Here is a 20,722-nt window from a genome sequence, read left to right on the forward strand (position 1 = left end):
CTAGCTTTCTAGGCCCAAACCCTTCAGAGTTCTGATAGGTTGGAGAATTCTTTGCGTTCTCACTGGAGAGCAGGATTGTGTGTCAGAATGATGTCATTTAATGGCTTGCAAAAAGGACACTCCCCTGTCAAATTACACACAAATCTATATTTGACCTAAAGACATATTTCATAGATACACAGTGGTTTGAAATTACATGCACCCATCACGTATCACATGAGGTATACTCTGTTCAAACTCTGATGTTTCTAAGAGCTTAACTGGTTTTGCAATATTTGTTTTTTATTAAAAATCATACACATATACACGGCCTGTCCATACATACTACAGTAAATTCCCACGTCTCTAGCTTAAACACAGAGTCTGTAGTATCAATAAATGGCGGGGTTTTGCCACAGAACATCACACAAATTGGAGTTTGGGCTTGAATCGGAGGTACATTTTTTAAATTAAGGCTCTCAAAGTTATACATTCCTGTCATTTGATTACAAAGAGTTATCAGTATTTCTGTAAAATATAGATTTTGCTTTCAATTCAGTTCTCAGAGTGTTGGAGTCCGCCTCCAAGACTTGGGTGGGTCAGTGATCACATGTGTCTCCTGGCCGGCAGGTCTTTGTTGACAGGAAACAGTCAAAATCAACATATTCTATTCAAGTGCAAGAGCCTATTGTGTGGTCTCTGGAAGGCTGAGGCCAGCAGACCAGGGAGCCACTCTGAATTTGGTTAGTATGACCATGTGACTTCCTGGGGTTCCGGAGGTGAGAAGGGTTCCCAGCCTTTTGGCCTGTTAATTAAATCAGATTGTCTTCTGGGAACAGCATGTGATTGAGATTTGAATTAACTCCCAGCCTTTGATGTAAAGGCCTCTCTTGTAACTCCTGACATGCAGTTTCCCTGTCAGAGTTTAGACCGCTAGCGCCGCCCTCAGTCAAAAGCGGGTACTGCATGCATTTTTTTTGGATCAGTCTTGAATTCAAGCATTTCAAACAAGAGATATTACATGGAAGTATATTGTCCCGGTTCAACAAATGGCATTGGTGTAGTTCTGCAGTAAAATAATTTTGTGCCCATAAATTAGCCATGTTTGACCTGAAGAAAACGAATTCCCAACAGTTATGGGTTGCTTTTGGCAATCAGCATTGCCCCTTTTACAATGGTTTTAGGCTCTGTGCCCTTCTGTGCTCACAACATAGGCAAAAATGGGTGGCACCTTAGGTGACCATCTTGGTGTGCGCAACTGCGCGGTTCTCCTAGATCCTGGAGTGGATGTGGGCGGCGACAGCTCAACCCCACATCTACCCTGTCTATTGATTTATTTTTATTCCGGGATAGGATAATGGGCAGCGACGGCTTAATCCCCATGTCTATCCAGTCTATTGATTCAGCATGGGTCAAAACCCTGCACAGGTCATGCAAAGAAGAAAAAGTAGCCGCATTACAAATAATGTCCAGCGGAACATGATGCTGGAAAGGCAACAGAAGCAGTCTCCCTTCACTCCAACTGGCACTAAAGGATACAGAAAACCACCCATTGTGGACCCCACCAGAAGAGCAATATATTGACTGTTCTCGGTAGGTGTTAGGGTAGAGTTTGAGAGGTGCACTGGCAGGTGTGGAAGGTCAGAAGGAGGAGACTACACGTTGCCATTTCAAGATGCTTTTATTCAGAATAAAAAGAAAATGCCTCACTTTCCCTATGCTAAGGGTTTCCCTACCTAACACAACTAACTAGGGTGCTCGTCAGTTGTGAAGTCCAAAGTAAAAGTCTGTCCTCCGTTCAATACTGAGCTGCGCTGACCCTACCACTAGTACTAAACAACTTAAGTCCATGAGAATGACTCCCCTCTCATTGGGTGCTTCCTCTATCAATATAGAATCTTCAGATGGTTCTTGACTTTCTCGTGTATCGGTTTGTTCAGTTGGCTTATAGTACTTTTCCACATCCCTGCGTTCCCTTGCCCTTGGCTTTTCAGGTCCGTCTGTATAGTTGCTGTTATACATTGTGGTTCTTTCACTCTCTCCTAAGGTGAAGTTAAAAGTCTCTCTGGCTTCAAACCTATGACGTGAGGATTAGCAACCATCTTCTCCTCAATGCCAGTCTTAATCGTTTCTTCACTTGGCTTTTCACTGGGATTTGTATGATATACCCAGTGACTATTTTCACTCTTCTTATTACTCAGTCTTTCCCTGGGACCCAGTATGATGATAACGATCAAAGACTCTCACTCTTTTACTATTTGTTAATTCAATGGGACAAGTATGTATAAATATTTGTTCTTAATGTTTACATGAATATTCTTATACCATTTATTAACTTTGTCTCTCTCACTGAGACCAAGGAGTTTGCCAACCTGTTATGATATATTTGCTTGTCATGTATACAAATGTCTGTTGTCGTTGGGTTATATGCGCCTCTCTACCTGCGTCTCCTGCTCTCCCTGTTACCTTGTCTGTACTGGGGCTGCAACCCAGAGTTGGCATTCTCCACCTTCGCAGAGTGTGACGAATTAACATCCGGGGCACCAGTGGTCCATGATGAATATCGGTTTCTAAACCATCAATCAGCCCCACACGTCTAGTACACCAGAAGGGATCCGAACAGATTGGAAACGCAAGCAAATTATAAACCGCCTTGACCAATTTTGGTAGGCAGGCTTATCTCTAACAAGGTCGTGGATCGTTAGTTGCAACACAACGAAAATACAATTACTTAATGATAAAAGGGACTGTCCAGTCAAGGTTGTATAAAAATATCTACTTTATTATCAAAACAGACAGTTATAGCACATTACAAAATACAACCCACCATGTAATGGAATGCAGAGGACAGACAGTTTCAAATAAGGAAAAGGTATACTGGATACTGACAGGAGAGTAGTTGGTAAAGTAATTAATCTCAATAGTTAAAGGATACTTGGTTTCAACAAAAGCGGAACAATGGGTCGTAAAATGTCACTAGTGGCCTTCGGAGAAGGACCAGGGGACAGAACCACTATGCACCTTGTGCTTATATAAGTTCTTGGTGATCGGTGCTCAACAGTGTAGAGTCGGTTTCAAGCACTTTGCAGCTTCTGCGACAGAGTTCAAGAGAAAAGGTAAAGGGATGAAAATATGTGATACTAATTCCCACCCATATTTATGTCTGTTAAGGATCAACAGGTCTCTGGTTAATTGAGCTCTCTGTGGTTACTGAATAAAGCGGCAGATCTCCCCTTGAAGCTGTGGCGAGACCAGACTTGTGGTCGCCGCCAAACCACTTACTCGTACCTCCTGAATGGGGTGCCCCTGGATGGATGACTACTGTAAATACATAGTCCGAGACATGACAGGTCACTGCCCTTGATAGTGGAAGGCGGGAGCTGGCTTCAGGTTGACACAGTACATATCAAAGGTTGTTGGGATTTTCCTGTCTTTTCTTAACCTCTGCAGCCAGGACCCATGTGGGTCTGTTTGAAGTATACTCTGTAGGTGTGTTAATTGATGCCACCAGCTGAAGAGGGTAAAAAAACGGACAGGGTGAATCCATGGAGCCTTTGATCATTACCTAGGCTGGCTGTGGCAGGGGGAAGGTTTTGGCCCTCCCTGAGATGCATCATGTACTCCTCCTGCGAGATCCCAATTAAATATGACAGGGAGGACTGCGCCTGTAGGTTGCGACCACCCAGAATACACAGGTCTATGTGTATGTCGTGCGGGGAGCATGGGAAAAGGTGTGCGGATTAGCCCCACACATTTTCTGTAGGTTGATCTACCATCATTCAATTTCATTTAAAATTTCAAAAAAGCCCAGGTGGGCACACACCCACTGCGTGGATGGTCGAATTCCTCACATAGTCTGCGATGTTCAAACGGGAGCAGGTTTTCCGACTCTTCTCCTTACCAGCCGTATTAGCAGGGGTTAGGGTTTCCTTTCTCTCTCCCCAAGTTTGCCACTGCTTCCTCCTTGGGGCCCTGTCTTGGGACTGCAGTCAGCTTGGCAGGTCCTCTCTCCCTCAAGCTGGGACGCCTGGCTGTCGACTCAGCACCTCTCTCAGTCACAATACTGTCAATGGTATCTGAAGGGTTTGAGGTTTTCTCTCTCTCCCCACGCTTGCCACTGCTTCCTTCTTTGGGGTCCCTCCTGGGACCGTATTCGACTTGGCAGGTCCTCACTCCTTTCTCCTCCTAGCTAGGAAGCCAAGTTGCTGACTCTGCACTGCTTCTCCCTGGTATGGAAGTAGCATCGTCCGGGGGTTACCAGTGTCCTCTCTCCAGCTGGTATGAAACTCCTGGGTTTCTCGCCCCGACATCTCTCTCTCCTCCCATTCTTATGACGCTGATTTTGGGCTTCCCCAGCAACGTAATGGAAGTCCTTCTTCAATGTCTTAGTCATATTCGTTATGACTCCATTGTTTTTCTTCGTATTAGTACCTAATAGGCATTTGTCTTTCCATTAAACATCACAGTAATAAATGGACTCTGCCCGTTTCCTCTCAACAGGTTTGATTTTACTCGATGGTTTAGTGGGTTGTGGAGGGAATCCCTCATCGAAACAGGAGTAATTTTCCCCATTGAGGGTGAGGGGGAAGTCTCCCCCGGTGAGGTCACGCTTGCCTACCACTAGGGAGGGTATTACGTGGCAGGCTCACCTCCCTATCCTCACAAGGAAAGGCTTCCCTCTGGGGAGAAGCGACTGAATCCCTCGATTTGTCAAATAGGCCTTGGTGAATGTAAAGGCTGGAAGTCATTAGGTTTTCACAAGTTAAACACAGGGACAATGTACAAAGGTACATTTGTAAGCATGCACACATACATATACAGCTTAGAGAGCGCTCTCAGACTTTGAATGGGCCTCAATACATTTGCTATCAAACCCCAGAAAACCTCTAATACGGGTCATGACTTTGTTCTGTAATGGCACTGGTCCCACTTCATTGCAGAGGCCTTTCCAGTGGGGTCTCATATGGGAATGTGGGGAGAGAGAGAGAGAGGTATCGGCTAAGTCAGTGGCACTGAACCAGTTCCCGGGTGGACTGTCAACAAGATTTGTGCGGGAGATATCATTTTGAATCTCCCTCTGGGTGGAATGGACTTCAGACCCATGTTGGCCAACTGTTCCACTGCAAAGAAGTGTGGAATCACTAGTCTCAGGATTCTATCACACATCTTCAAGAATTGGTGCACCAACAGCATTAGTTTTTCTGGGCTAGTGGTAGTTCCGAGGGTGGATGGGTAAACGGAGGTATAGAAAAGATGTTGGGTGGGGCAGGCCTATATGTTAGGTTGGGCTCTGCGACCTACTTGGGTGAAGTGAGATGCTGTAGAATATTTTGCATCATTTTAGGTCTGGACCAGAGTAAAAAAAAAAAGTTGTTGAGAGCCCAAAGCTGCAGGTTCAACAGATGTGTTGCTTTCATGGCACTGATCTTACGTGTACTAATCTGCACATCTGTAGAGTGTAGGCTTGCATTCATGATGTATGACTTATGTCTGCACCGTGGTACAGGTCCCCCTGCTGCAGTAACAACATTGTCTGAGGTAAGCATAAGGCGGCAATGTTTGGCCTCAAAGTTTTAGGAGAAAGAGTTCCTGCGGGTCTGCCACTTTAGATAGCGTAGACCATCTCACACCACATTTTGTCTTTGTGGCCTGCCAAAACGGCATCTGGCAGAAAGGTATACAAGTGTTAGGAATACGGCAAACAACAAGAGGCATGAATGTACAGGGGGAAAAAAGGATGAGACCGGCTTTGAAGAATACATGTCAAAATGGCCATACACCAACATAAGAGGGGCCAGGTGGAGACGAGTGAGATGTGCATCAGTGAACACTGTGTGCAAATCTACTTGATCAGGTACGTGACAAGGCACGCAAGCAGAGTGGTGAGCTGCACGAGGAGGACGTGTGTTAGGGAGAATTTTCATTTCTTGTGCCAATTCCCCTCAACCTGAGAGACCCCAGCACTTCTGCTAGACTTCTGGGATTTTTAAAATTATTCTCCTGAGTCATTGGGACTTTTTACCACTCTTTCATTCTAGATCCCCTCATTTTCTGCTACTGTAATTCTTGTTATTTTTAACGGGGTCATGCCTTCCTCCATGTATTTCACTACAGGCACCTGTAATGGATTGTTGCAGCACATAGCCCCCTCTGAGCAGTGTTGCTGGGGAGTCCCTTGGCCTTCACTTTTTATTACTTATTAATTTTCACTGAGAACTACTGTTCTCAAGGATAGTAGGATACTTATTTTACTTACCTTTCTTTTTGTGGGATCAGGAGACACCACCTTATGTGGAGTGCTGCAGGGCTACACAAACTCCTTTCCCACTGCTCCTGTAACATTTATAGATACAGTAACCGACAAACCTAAATGGATGGTGGCAGTGGACACATTTGCCTACCATTTTTGTGTTAGTTACTCACAGACTGTTTTCACTGCTGCAGTAGAGCACCCATGGGTGACCATTTTCACCATTTTTCATTTGTTTGTTCCTTCATGGCCCATCTACCACTCCAGTTGGTGGTGAGTCTTAAGTTTTGCCTTTGGCAGGAGCCCTTTGTGAAGACTGCAAAGGCTCCAGTGTGTCTGATGAGTCAGGAAGTGAGGGAGGAACCCGAAAACATCTCTAGTCTTTGTCTGAGAGTATGCATGGCTGGAACCAGTTTGAACTGTGCAGCTAGGGCAGCCACCCACAGGCGATTGACAGGTCCATAGGACTAAATTACTGGATTCCTGCATATAAGGCAAGGCTTTTGGGACAGAAGGCCAAGTCGAAGACTGGAACTGAAGCTCTGAAAGAAGACGACCAGAGATTCCTGCAGCACCTCCAGTTACCGCAGAAGCACTGTTCAAGTGCTGTTGCTGTCCTGATCTGGTTTTTGAATAGATGGGGAAGCTTCGCCAAGAAGGACTTCCTCCTCTGGGATGGTGGGCATAACCAGCCTCAAGACACTCATCAGTTTGAGCCATCCTGCGACCTTCCCGGCTGCTGAATCACCATACCCGGATTACCTCGTCCACCTTGAATTGCATTGCCGTGGATGAATCTCGCTGAACTTGGGTGGCATCCGTGTGGACTTCCAGAAGCATGAATCTTCTCCTCAGAGTCCCCTCACAAGAGTGCAGCACTAAGAAAAGAAGAAGATTCCAACTGGCAGTGATCATTCGCTCCTGGTGGTGGGAAAAGGCGCCAAAACCACAAACCGACGCTGGAGTAAGAAAAATTATTTGCAGACAAGTCCCTCTCTTGACACTGCTGCAGGAGCCCATCCAGAGTTCGCCCTTTTTTTAACCACGACCAAGGACTAGGAGACCCGGTTCAGAAGGCATCAACCTGCATCATCATCATCTTCACTCTCAAGGTATTGTGGGGCTCTTGGTAAACTTATCGCTCCTTTGCTTTGGGAGCACTATTTCTACTGTTTGGGTGCTCACCCATTTCCAGTCACCCTGGTCTAACAGCTTGTGCCCCTACAGGAAGGCTTCTCCTACTAATCTCCTATACTTTTTCAAAGAACAACTAACTTGTTACATACCTGTGCTAAGAGGTTTTGCATCAGAATGTCTCACTCGACTTGACTTTAGCATTGCTGGTTTCCTAACCGTAATTCTTCTTTCACTGGACTTGACTTTAGCATTGATGGTTTCCTAACCGTAATGCTTCTTTCATCTGCATTGAGCGATGGAAAGGACATCAGGCTGAACGAGTATGACAATTGACCTGCTTTGCCACCAGTACTGATGAAGACAAAGGTGGTACATCAAAGGCTGGAAATCCCATCCGTTCTGACAGTCTGCTGATAAAAGCATGGAGAGCTTTGAGCGAGGAGCTGCTTCCCTCTGGTTCTTCCTCTGCGTATCTGTTCTGAGTTTTGACCCAGTGTTAGGAGTATTTTTCCCTGCCTCTCTGTCCTGAGTGTAAGAAGAATCTACACACAGCTAGGCAACAGAGTTATCCACAAGTCCACCTAGCCCTACAGATGAGTGGCATATCAGTTGCTTTTACTCCTTAAAAAATAGAGAAATATTGCCAACAGCAAAATAAATTGAGTAAAAATACTCCCAACAAAAAAAGGAAATAATGGAGGCAAAAGATGCTGGCCCCTGCTTCCACTGATATGTTCGTACCAGTGGTACCAGCAGGGCAGTTTCACAAGATGCAGATCTAATAGTATTACAGTCTTATCTAAAGAGGGACCTTAAGGTAAAAATGCATATTTAATTTACATGAACCACTAGATGCAAAGGAGTCTAGGTACAAAATCATACAGTTTGAGTTCAAATATATTTGTACTTGCCAGAAAAATAGCCCCCACTGAGAAGGATAATTGCTTCTTTAATCCCTAAAAAAAATCCTTTAACTAACAACTTAAAAAAATACTCCAACTTGAAACCCTTTCTGGGACCTAGAGTCCTCCTCACTCTCCTAGTGGTAAATGTGGCAACGTAGAACTCACAGGAAAGGAGTGGTTAAGGGAACAACAAAAAATCTAGAACACACAATAAGGGAATGCCCACACAATAGATTACCCAAATTAGATCTACTGCTGTAAAGGAAAAAGAAATGTGTAATTACAGGTGAGTAATTTTGTAAAATGTATAGTTGAACTCTAACTTGTGACCTGCAAAGTTAAGGCCAATGACAAAGTTGAGGGAAAACTCTGGGCCTACAGGAGTCCAACCATCATCCGTCAAAATGTTTAGAAATAGTTCTGAAATCAAGTGTAGGTGCTGTTAAAGAGTCTCTCCAGTTAAGCAATAACTATTCTGGTGTGAAAAAGGAGGGTTCCACCGCACAAAGGAAGTTTTTGGCGTTTCCAAATATGATTTGATGCTTGGGTATGGTTGGTACCAATGACTAGGTTCCATCAGACGGGCAGCGCACATGGCAATCCCGCGCTGCAGAAGATGGGTCCCAGGAGTTCTAGACAAACTTTATTTGATAACTGATAGTCTTTTGTTATAGTAGACCACTTTCTCTAAAGGTTACTTACCCTGTTATCCAGTGTTTATTTGTTGATGACTTCATGGTGTCCACCACAATACAAAATAGCTTTGGGGCATTCCAAAGGGAAGGAGGAAAGTGAAAACAAGAGAAAGGGTGGTATAGAAATGTGATTATTACCAGTCCTTGGTACATTCAGATCAGTAGAAGTGCAGGGAAGATGAAAGATGCATGCTCATAAATTAGAACCCCCAGCATGCTGCATCAAGGCAGGCTAGTGCCACAGTAAATAAAAACAAGAACACCTTGCCATCCTAGTAGAGAGGAGAGCATACATACTTTAACCTTACATTAGTCTTTCTTTAATTTTGTAGGATGAAGGAGCAGGATCTCGGGATCACAATATTCGAGCGTCAAGAGGCAAAGTTGTTACTGCCTCTTTCTCTCCAGCCACACAGGCCACAAAACATGGCTTCTTGTGGGAGCAGCTGGTCTTGGAGGTTTTGAACCTAGAAGAACCACAAAAGGTGGATGTGCAGGTTCCCTGATCTTAAAAGAATGGGCCGGTCAGTGTTTGCATTTCCCTTGCCAGTGTTGCAAAGCTCTTGTGACCAAGGATTGGCCCATGCCCCAGCTGAGCAGCAAAGTTCTAAATAACCTGTCCGCCGTGGTGGGATCTGGCAGTGTTAACAACAGCTCTAGGACTGAGGTCTCTGGCTTCCCAGCGTTCCTGTGAGTCTCTCTCCTCTTTGCCAGCATCGTTGCGTGAAGGGCACATGGTCACCATTTTTGACGTTGGTGTCTTTCATAGCATTTCAGTTCGACTGTAGATCAGGGTCCATTGCTGGGGCATGCATTGAACTTCCATTCCCGGACCATGCTTGTACATGCAAACATGGACAGAGCAATGTGAAAAATCCCCTTTTAATACTGTATACTGTAAACACGGATTCCAGTGTTGATTTACAGCGGGGCTTTGGGTTCTTATTCTCCCAATTGAAGAAGCAGATTACCTCCTGTTTTATTTTTTTACCACTCTAGCCACCAACTGTTCAAGTGAGTCAGCCTAGAAAGGGCTGGGGAGCTTTAGCAGACCCTCTTTATACCAGCACCAGGGGTTCCCATTATGGAGACGGTAGCTCCCGCTTGGCCCCCCCAGATATCCCCAGCCTTCCACTAGCGAATGCTTCGCAGTGCACAGCCCCTTATTGTGGGCTGATATATGCTATCCTGCCGCCTCTACTTTAGAGTCGGGCCTGGACTGCTCCCCTACTCCTACCCGTTGAAGAATCAGGCATTATACTAGGACAGCCAGCAACAGAGGTGGGATTGGTCTTCCTGAACCCTAAATGTATGTTCTAGGAAAATCCTTCTAACATAACGTAGCATAGTTACATGGCCAGTGAGACTCTGGCTAGGGTCTCACTGGGGAAAGCTGGGGTTTGTGAACCAGAAATGAAAAGCAAAAATGCCATGGGACTCACTAGGAGTTAGAAATCTCATCTTACCATAGCCACACTTAGAACTGTGAGGCTAACACAGCCCAGATGATTCATAACGATATACAGGATGCAGGACTTATAAGCGGTAAAGCACAGTTTGGCTGCTTAGCCTCAGAAATTCATTCAGTCCAAGCTCACCTCTTCTACCAGAGAACCATGTTCTGGCAATCAATCATTATGGGCAAAGAAAATGTTATTTGCCAAAGTGGATAACCAAGAGAGCAACTTACCAGAAAGGAATTGTGCTCAATCCAACAAAGGAATTTACATAAATAAAGTACAACATGGGTGAAAGGCAACATTACCGGCCATGTCTTAGAATTATTAAAAAAATAAATAGACAACATATAGTGAAAGAAATAGAAAGAAAAACAATGAAAATTGTTTATATACTCAATTCATTTTCTAATTAATAAAATATGTGCCATTAATGAAAAACAAACACTTACTTGTCCACTTTGCCTTCAGTATTTAAAAGGTTCATCAGTTTGTTTTGAGTATCTTCTAAAACCTCCTCTTTGAGAATGGCTTAAAGAGACAAAATAAATAAGATATGTTTAAAATAAATATTGTCAAGATAACGGCCACTTCAATTGTAAACTCTTTCTGAAAAACTTGGTCGGATCTCCAATCTAAGAATTTTGTGTAGATTGCAAAGTAGGCCACGTTACGTCACCCAGGAAGGCCATTTGGTAAAATTGATATAATTTGTGGATTATTCAACCTCAAAAACATATTTCATCCTATTTCAAAGATTAACACCTGCTGAAGGAATTTAAAAGAACCGTTACACACAAACGATAAACATTAGCTAGTAATCAACCTGTATTGTTGCATCGGGGTGTGCTATTTTATGGCTCTGTAATTCATACAATACACTAAATCACAATTTTCAGGTACAGGTAAAATAAATCAAACGTCAAACAATCGAACTACAAAGGAATTAATGCTGCCCCCAAACACAACCAATATTATTCCGAGTTTTTCTAAGTAGGATCACAGTGGGTTACTCAGACCTGCGCAGAGTAATATGGCCAAGTTCAAGAGTTCTGAAGGAATGTATCCGTTTTTGATATAATACTTCATGCTGGACTCTGTGGTCACTTTCATAAAAGGTGATTTTATTGGAACTCAGTCTATTGTCCTTGGAAGGAAGAAGGTCTGAATTGGACCTACTGAGATTCAAACCCGTGACTGAATGCTGTGCAAAGATGCAAGAGGCAAACACATAAGTCAGGGAGATTATGTTAAGGCCATGTTTGTACAACACCCTGTTGTGGACTATACATCCACTAACAAGAGGGGAGGGCTGTTGTACCCAACCAAAAATGAATACCAAACCTCTCTTAAAGCTACGTAGCACAGCAGAGAGACAAGCCTCAACTCTGAGGAAGTGGTAGCAGTCCGACACAAAAGTACAATTAGTCCACACACAGGACCATAATTTAGGGGTCGCCGGAGGTCGCAATGGCGACCTCTGAGGTCTCCCTTTCGACCTCTAAAAAAAATATATATATATATTTTGTAATGCAAGCCCCTGGGCTGTGGCCAGCACCACGTGGCTCTTTACTTCTGTAGTGGCTGGCTTTCTTGTTCAGGCCCTTTAAAAAAAAAAAAAAAAGTAAGAACAGGAGTGCCACAAGTTAACACTTTCAGCACTGACCCTAAATAAGAAAGTATAGAAATACCAAATGACGTGTCTTTTTGGAATTCTACACAATAATTGCTAGACTCATTAAAAGTTTATTTTAGGAACACATCAGGGGGTGAGTCGCTGATTTAGTCTGTTCTTAAACGCCTCAACTCAGCCTTTCATCCTCATGAGGTCGATAAATGAGTACCAACACAGGTTTGGTGATATTGGGTGTATATCTTTTCTATATAAAGCACTTAAGCGAAAGTGCTATATAATAACACATCATTATCATTTGGTCATGGTTGTCTGCTTGCATTCGCAGTCATTTGGTAATATGGGCACACTGATCTTAACGATACCTATGGCGATCCATTCTTGTATGTACATCACAGTGATATCGTAACCATAATTTTCATAGTGTACAATGCTATGTGATGCCACTTCCTGTTATGTCAACAGGTGAAAGGTCATGTTCCATCGCTACCCGCTATATCAGTTTGAGGTGGGGTAAAATGACATCACTTCCTGTGTGTCATCAGGAGACAAGGGTCGTGTGATGTCACTTCCGCTACCCCTGGCATTTTGGTGAAATGACGTCCCTGTCCACACACGTATCCATAGGCACATACGCCACACTGATATACTAAAGAAATTATGTATTATGCTACATATATAAAACTCTGCTAGTTCAAATAAGTACTTGGGCACATAATTTAATGTGGGGCCACCATCACAGATAAGAACTCAACATATAGTGACACAGGGAGGGGAATAGGGAACTAGACATTCTAATGTATAGTTACATAAAAACATTGTGCCTGCACAACAACAGTTCAATGTCCAAAAGAGAACACCCTTTGCTATGATTTTCAGGCTCTATACTTGGTGGTGAACACACAAAACAAAAACAAGTTGTGGAAAGAAAAGGGAACCATACATTTTGACATACAGATACAATTGTCATAAAAGCCCCTAAAGCCAGCAATAACAAATTCACATCAATTCAGGCCCTTTCAGACATAGTATTTGAATAATGCCAATGCACACAAATGCACACCACAATGTGTTAGAGGGTGGAAAACAATTCAGAAACACAGCCTCAGGTCTCTAAAAATTCAGATACACTTTAGACACAATTCAATTCTGGGAAACAGTTACAGACAGTTCTTTACAGTAAAGTAGAGAACATATAAATACATATATCACCACTGATAAGTGCAAATAATCTAGCTCCTGAACCCTTCAGGAGTAGAGGGAAAATGTCCAGGTGCAGCTAAGTACCAACAAAGTCATTAAAGCAGAGTTCCAATGTGAGTTGAATGTTCCACAGAAGTCAATGGGACAGGACAAAGTCAGTAGGCCAGCCCCTTGTATAGGAAGAGTGAAGTTAAGTCTCTTTTTTATCCCCCCCCCCCCCGGGGCTGGTTCGACAGCAACGAATCCCATTGAGTCCCAGAGGAGACGCCAAAGCAAGAGATCCAGGTCAGTTTGAAAACCAGGAGCCCCGGAAGAGGAAGCAACAAAGCATTAAATACCCTCAATGTTATCATATGGGAAATGCAGTATAGGCCCTTGTGGAAAGAGACTGGACCCCAGACCAAAGGGATGCTAAATGGAGAGAATTGCAAATTAACGACTAACCCAAAGGTAGGTAGGTAGGTACTCACTGTGTTTACTAGAAACTAGGTTTGATCAGGCTAAACATCTCAGTAAGTATCGGGCTCTATTTCTAGGTGCTGATGACTGAATCTGGGGCCCTGGGACTCCGCCAACCGCAACTCAGACGATGGAAAGGAAGAACAAAGGACCTTTCCCCAGCAGTGAAAATACTGACATGGAAGACTGGAGGAAGGCAAAGGAACCCATGGAGACAGGAGGCGCAGTGTAAAAAGGAGGGAGACAACTGAACATAAATCTAGCCCAGCACAGGTTTAACGGATGGGGGGGGGCTCACGACAGCCTCAGAAGCCGATGAGACATGTTAGAGATGTCCCACTGCCCTTTCAGGCGATGGCAGCTACTCACAAAAAGGCGGGAGATCCTGGCAGAAAAGAGCAGGCAACAGCATTAAAATGGTCTGTATAATATGATATGGCATTTATAACACATCTATACACAAGTGTTTCAAGGCGAGGAGGAAAGGGAGGGGTAACAGAGGGAAGACCGACAACGATCCTACTATACTAAGCCAGGTGACATTCGGATTGTGCAAGTGCATGGGAAGAGGTGAAAGTGCAGTACATGGGATAATAGAATAAATAACAATAAGTAAAAAGTACGGCCAGCAGGTGGCAAGTGCAAGGGTAAATGTGGACATCAGGTGTCAAGTGCTGTTAGTGGTACTGTAGGGATACAGAAAACCAAGTCACCAAGTGCTGGGGTTGCCAGGAGGGCAGTGCAGGTGTACGACTGGCGGGGGAGGGTTCCTGGGCCCAAAATCGGAGGGTGGCCAGGTAACCAGTGCAGTTTCAGTATCAGCCAGTAAGTCAGCAGGGGAGTGGGGGATAAGGATCCCAGCAAGGAAGGGAAGTCAGCAAAAGGACGCAGTAAGCCCAGCCTAGACCCCAATTGGGAGTTGCTTTAACCACTTCATCCTGCAAGTATAGGCTAGACGGCCCAAAAATGAACAAATGGCGGGACTCAGCCGGAAACTCCTCCAGTACGTCAGCAGCCCTACCTCTACCCAAATTCAGCAACAATGGAACAAGAGAGTGAGAAGTGACTGGGCCTGCCTTAACTAATCTTAGAGGGTCAAAGTCACAAGGACAATAGAGACATGTGGCCAACCATTCTGGCTGGCCAGAAGAACTGCCCCTCAGCCCTGACCACCCTCACAGAATGTGAGCACTGGTTTAAACAGCTAAAACCACTAAGTAGGATGCCATGTGAGCTCACGTTATCAGAATGTCTATTTTACCCCTCCTGTACTGCCTCCTGGCCACCCCTTGCACTGGGGACTGTATCTGTACCCATACAGTCCCCCCCTACCTCCTTTCTTCTTTTTCTGCACTTATCAGACGTACTCAGTTCTGCTGCCGTAAACACAGCACTTGCCACTTGCTGGCTGCACTACCAATGTTTATTGCCTCCATTTAAATTTATTTGTATTTATTATTATCTGTTCTCCTCTGCTCCGCACTTTTCACTCTCCCCCTTCCATGCGCCTTCCCCCTTTTCCATTTCCCATGCACTTGCGTGTTCTCAATGGCACTGGGCCTAGTAAGATCATTGTTGTGTTCTCCCCTGTTGCCCTCCCTTGCCTTGTCACGCTCTGAAACACTTGTGTATGAGCGCGATACAAATAAACTATCAAATCATATCATACATCATGGTTGCCATAAACTAAGGAGACCCTAAAATACATAATGGCTGAACGCAGGACATAAACATTGACAAAAACAACAGTTTTTGATTTTTAGTAGGCATGGGATAGGCATTTGCTAGGCCCTGCCAATCCATAATGGGACTACCTGCCCATAAAATGGCAACGACTGGAAAATGGTGCTATTTCCTGGGCATATGATAGCAGTGGCTGGCAAATGCCTATCTAATACCTGTTTATAAGGCAAAACTGTTGGTTTTGTCAATGCCTCTTTTTAACAGGAATTCAGTGCAAGGAACAGATATAATAAACAAGTGGCTGAAGGCACACTTGGTTAAGATATTTTTATGACACCAGTAACGTCTTTACAGCTGTAATTAAGCCATTCGTTCTCAGCACACTTCTTTAAAAATAGCAGTAGCAGGAGAACGTTTGACATTGCTGCTTGACAGAGTTAGCTCAAAGACAGCCGAGGACTATGTTTTTCATGAGGGAATGGGTAGATATTTGATGGGAATGGCCATAGGAATTAGCATGGACAGAACAGTCAATGGGTGGGTAAATAACCAAATAAAACCCACAAACAGAGACCATCCCCAGGCCATCTACCTCTGTTACTCCAATACAATAGTTTTGGCTTGTAGGTGGTACTTAAGCGCTACATAATAGCCAACACTGAAAAATACAAATGGTAGACTAGGATACCAGTGCAGTAAAATTGTTTTCACGCCCTGTTCAAGCCAAAATTAAAAATCTGCTGCCCCCAACTTACTATCTAAGACCATCAAAGTAACAGAACAGCCTACGGCATAAATGGTGGGCTTGAGACGACATTTAATGAAGAAAGAAGGGTTGTAAAGGCAGGAGGAATTCAGGAGACGTCTGTATGGCCACCAAAATATGTCTGAGAACCAAACAATGGGGAGAAAGCAAAACGTTGAGGGGCCCTAGAAAGTGACCCTATAGTCCCCAAAAAGGAATTCTGACTTAACATCTATCTTAGCGGATGTAGTGCTAAATTCAGGCAAACACTTGAAAAATGTCACCTCTAAATGATTGCGCAGCCCTAAGCGAATGGTAAATATCCTATTCAAATTGAATGTGTAACTGGACAACAAATACAGTGAAACAAAGAGTCCAAAGAAATGGATTCTTCAGTCAAAAAAACACTGTTGAAACAGATTTTATGAGTTGATGCAAAAACAAGACTGCCAACACGTGTTTCGACCCAAAACAACGGGTCCTTTTCAAGGCAAGACATATGTTATTCAAACTGAGTTGGAAAACCCAAGCCCTCCTTAGGGGCAGATATATGGGCCAATTCTAAAGTAGTTGATTCTCCTCAAGAATATAAACGGCAAATAACTGAAGCAGTCTCTGTTACTGATACATTGTGGTACATTCCCAGAACTGTAAGTTCAGGGGCTGGTTCCCCACTGTGGCCAGAGTGGGGAACCAGCCCCTGAACTTACAGTTGCAACGTTTGAACAAACTCCCATGTTCAGGCCTCATGGTAGTTAAAACCATGCCAAGCGACTTCTTCGCCAGATGCCAGAACTACAGGTGGTTTAGGATATCTGGTTTTAAAGCTGTATGGCAGGATCATTTCATACAAAATCGAGAAACTGTGAGGCAAAGAAAATATACAAGCTCACTTCTGGCTCGCTGAGGGTGTCTGCAGTCAAGACAAAAAATTATTTGCCAACAGACTACACTTTCTGCTGATATGAGCCATTTTAAAAATGGATAGATATGAGGGTACACCTTCATAGGAATCCACAACTTTGATGCTTACGAAAACCATATTGATGACATTGACAAAATGCCACAAGACATGATTTTGATTTTCCTAACAATAGTGAAATAACCACGTTTATTAATCGCACCATAGTGAATGTTATGCATAACCTTTCTTTACCAATAGCAGTTAAGCTGGAAAACAAATAATTTAAAGTACTATTCTCATGAAAGCATTTGAAAAATTAACCAACTACGAAAAAAGTTTGATAAACTAATATCTTTTCAGCAGAATTTTAATTTGCTTTCTTCGAGGCTGCAAAGCGTCACTGCAACATAAAGGAGAAATGGCATTCAATATTTAACTTTAAAACACTGAATTGCCTGTATCGCCATGGAGAACACAGACGAGTGAAGAAAGCTCAACAACCCAAAAAAGGGGCAATCGACTTGTCTCCTGGGTGCTGCCATCTCTCTCACATCCTCGAATGTCGCTATGGGTCCTTTTTGACGCTTTCTACAACGAGACGCAATGGCTGCTGTAACTAACAATTGCAACTCTAAACTGCAATGAAACTTATGAAATTGACTAATTAACAAGTAGAACATGTTTAATCCCATTTTACAATTACATGTTTACCCGCTTTCCAGTCTTTCTTTGGATTTCTTTTAGTTCTTTTCTGATTTCTTATTTATTGATCTGTTATTTTCGCTTTTCTTCAATTTTTTTCAGTCTGTGCACCTCTTCCCTCTGTTTTCTTTCTAAGTCTCCTTACTATCTCATTCTATTTCTCTTTTTTTGTTTCATTCTTTTTTCTTTCTTTCACTTAATCCTTCTATCCATCATTCCAACTGTTTTTTTCCCCATCTTTCCTTCATTCGTCAATCATTTCATTCTTTCATTCTATCTTTATACCCATGCTTCTTTCCATTGGTTTTTCCTTCTTTCTACTTTACCTTCATTTGTTTCATTCTGTCGTTTTTTTTCTTTCTATAGTCTAGTCTTCCCAGGTTCCTTTTGACCATCAGCCATCTTACCCTTTATTTCTCTCGCTTTCCGTGTTTCCATATCTGCGTCAATATTATTCCCTTTACTATTTTCATTCTTCCTCTCTATTTCTTATTCTTTCTCCACTTTGTTCTTTCATACATGTTTTTTGTCCCATCTTTTCTTCTTTCTCATGTGCTTACTTTCTTTTTGATTTTGAATTATAACATGAGGTCTGCCAACTTAAATTTTCTATCAGCTATTATATGTGCAATTTTCTAGTGGGTAATACATATGAAGATCTGACAAATCGAACTGAAATCTTTCCAAACTTTTCTTAAAAAATCCAGGCCAGCCTTGCTTCCCGTCACTAAATATCATGATCAGGTGATGAACGTATCAGCCCTTAGTATGACTAGCAGAAACGTATTTCCAATCCTCCAACCTGGAATAACAGAACAGCTGGATACTTTACAGCTTAAGTGAGGTTATTAATCCTTGGACATTGTCCAAGCCCCTTCTTTTAGTTAGCCGTCCCTTTCTTTTTCTCATTTATGCATCCAGAAAGGTATAGTTTGTGGCCAGTGTTCTGGAAAGTCACAACTACATAATCTTGCGAGCCTGATGATTTAGTCACTGATCATTTTGAGAGCCTTGAAAGGTAATGCGGGGGAGGGGGAGGGGGGGCCTTAAATGAAGTAATCCGGTATTACATTAATGCTATATATATATATATATATATATATATATATATATATATATATATATATATATATATATATATATATATATATATGGGATACATTACTCACCGTAATCGTATTTCTGATGCTTGTATCTGCTTAGATTCACATGCTGTGCATAGGCCGACATCTAGTGGAAGCTGCGGAGTATTACAGTTTGTTTTTCGAAGTCGAAAAATGGGCGTCGACACAGGGCGTGCCAGTAATACTATCCCTAGTGTGACGTCCCCTGTACCCATGATCCCTCACGCGTCTAGGATCCCCAGATTGTGTTTTTCCTGACATGAGGTAGCATGAGGAGTAGCGTGAGTACAGATAGTCCAAGCAGATAGACAGAAAGGTAAGACTACAAGCAACCATGCGCCTTCTCTCGGAGGGGAGGAAGGGTGGGTCGCATGTGAATCTAAGCAGATACAAGCATCAGAAATACGATTACGGTGAGTAATGTATCCCTTCTGAGGCTTGTGGAATCTGCTTAGATCACATGCTGTGCATAGATTAGCGAGCAGTACCAGAAGAAGGAGGTGGGATGTGAGAAGGGTCATGAGCAAACAGGTGTCTTAGAACCGCTTGTCCCACTTGTGTATCTGCCTTGGAATGAGTGTCAATGCAGTAATGCTGAGTAAAAGTGTGAATAGAGCTCCAAGTAGCTGCTTTGCAAATGGTGTCAAGGGGAACATTTGCAATGAAAGCCAGAGTGGCCCCAATGCCTCTGGTAGAGTGGGCCCTTGGCGTAAAAGGCAGAGTTTTTTCAGAAAGAGAGTAACACAGCTGTATACAGTTGATAATCCACTTTGAGATAGCGCCCTTAGAGACGCGATCCCCCTCTCTGCCTGTAGCTACGGAGACAAACAGTTGATCTGTTTTCCTTAGCGGTCTGGTTTTATTTACATAGTATAAGACCGCCCTACGCACATCTAGGGTGTGTAGTTTCACCTCAGCTGAGCTTTGTGGGTTTTGGAAGAAAGCCGGAAGCTCGATGGACTGGTTTACATGGAACTTGGATATGAATTTTGGTGAGAATCTAGGGTGTGTGCGTAAAACCAGTTTGTCCTTGTGGATAGTAAAGAAAGGATCTTGCACTGACAGAGCCTGAATTTCACTGACCCTTCTTATGGAGGTAATGGCTACTAAGAAGGCCGTTTTATAAGTCAGGTGTTTGAGACTACTTTTATGCATGGGTTCGAAGGGGGGCCCCATGAGCTTAGATAGCACCACATTGAGATCCCATCCTGGCGGTGGGTTCGAGATAGGAGGGTGAAGTCTCTTTACTCCTTCCATGAAGGCTTTAACCACTGGTACTTTCCACCACGAAACCTTGTTATGGGATGTGGTGTAGGCTGAGAGGGCTGCCAGGTGTACTTTCAGAGAGTTAAAAACCAACCCTGCATCCAGCAGGTGGAGCATGTATGTTACAACGTTGGAAGGAGTGCAATCAACCGGGTTGATTTGTTTACTCTGGCACCAGATAACGAATCTTTTCCACTTGTCAAAGTAACAGTGCCTTGTATTTGGTTTCCTGGACTCTTTTAGAATGTCCATACACCTCTGTGGTAATTTGAGATGTCCAAACTCTATGACTTCAGGAGCCATGCTGCTAGGTTCATAGAGTTGGGTTCCTGATGCACTGTTTGACCTTGTTGCTGGGACAGAAGGTTGTACCAGGCTGGGAGTCTGATAGGCTCGCATACCGCCATCCTGCGTAGGTGTGGAAACCATGGTTGTCTCGCCCACATGGGAGCAACTAGGATGAGCGTCATCGATTCCTTGTTCATCTTGTACACCACCTTCCTGATGAGAGGAGTTGGTGGGAAAGCGTACGCAAACATCCCTGACCAGTTCATCCACAGGGCATTCCCCTGGGAGTCCG

At 43.5% G+C, this 20,722-nt stretch overlaps 1 protein-coding gene across 1 annotated transcript in view; it reads right to left on the reverse strand.

The window, feature by feature from the left end:
• TRIP11 (thyroid hormone receptor interactor 11) overlaps positions 1-20,722 on the reverse strand; it is a 1,018,241-nt gene that overhangs the window by 37,780 nt on the left and 959,739 nt on the right. The window contains exon 17 of the mRNA XM_069637842.1: positions 10,876-10,954. Within this exon, the coding sequence (XP_069493943.1) occupies positions 10,876-10,954 (79 nt within the window). The remainder of the gene's footprint in view (positions 1-10,875; positions 10,955-20,722) is intronic.

Source organism: Ambystoma mexicanum, chromosome 14, assembly GCF_040938575.1.
Source record: "Ambystoma mexicanum isolate Mex_15411 chromosome 14, UKY_AmexF1_1, whole genome shotgun sequence".
In the NCBI taxonomy this organism is placed as follows: domain Eukaryota; kingdom Metazoa; phylum Chordata; class Amphibia; order Caudata; family Ambystomatidae; genus Ambystoma; species Ambystoma mexicanum.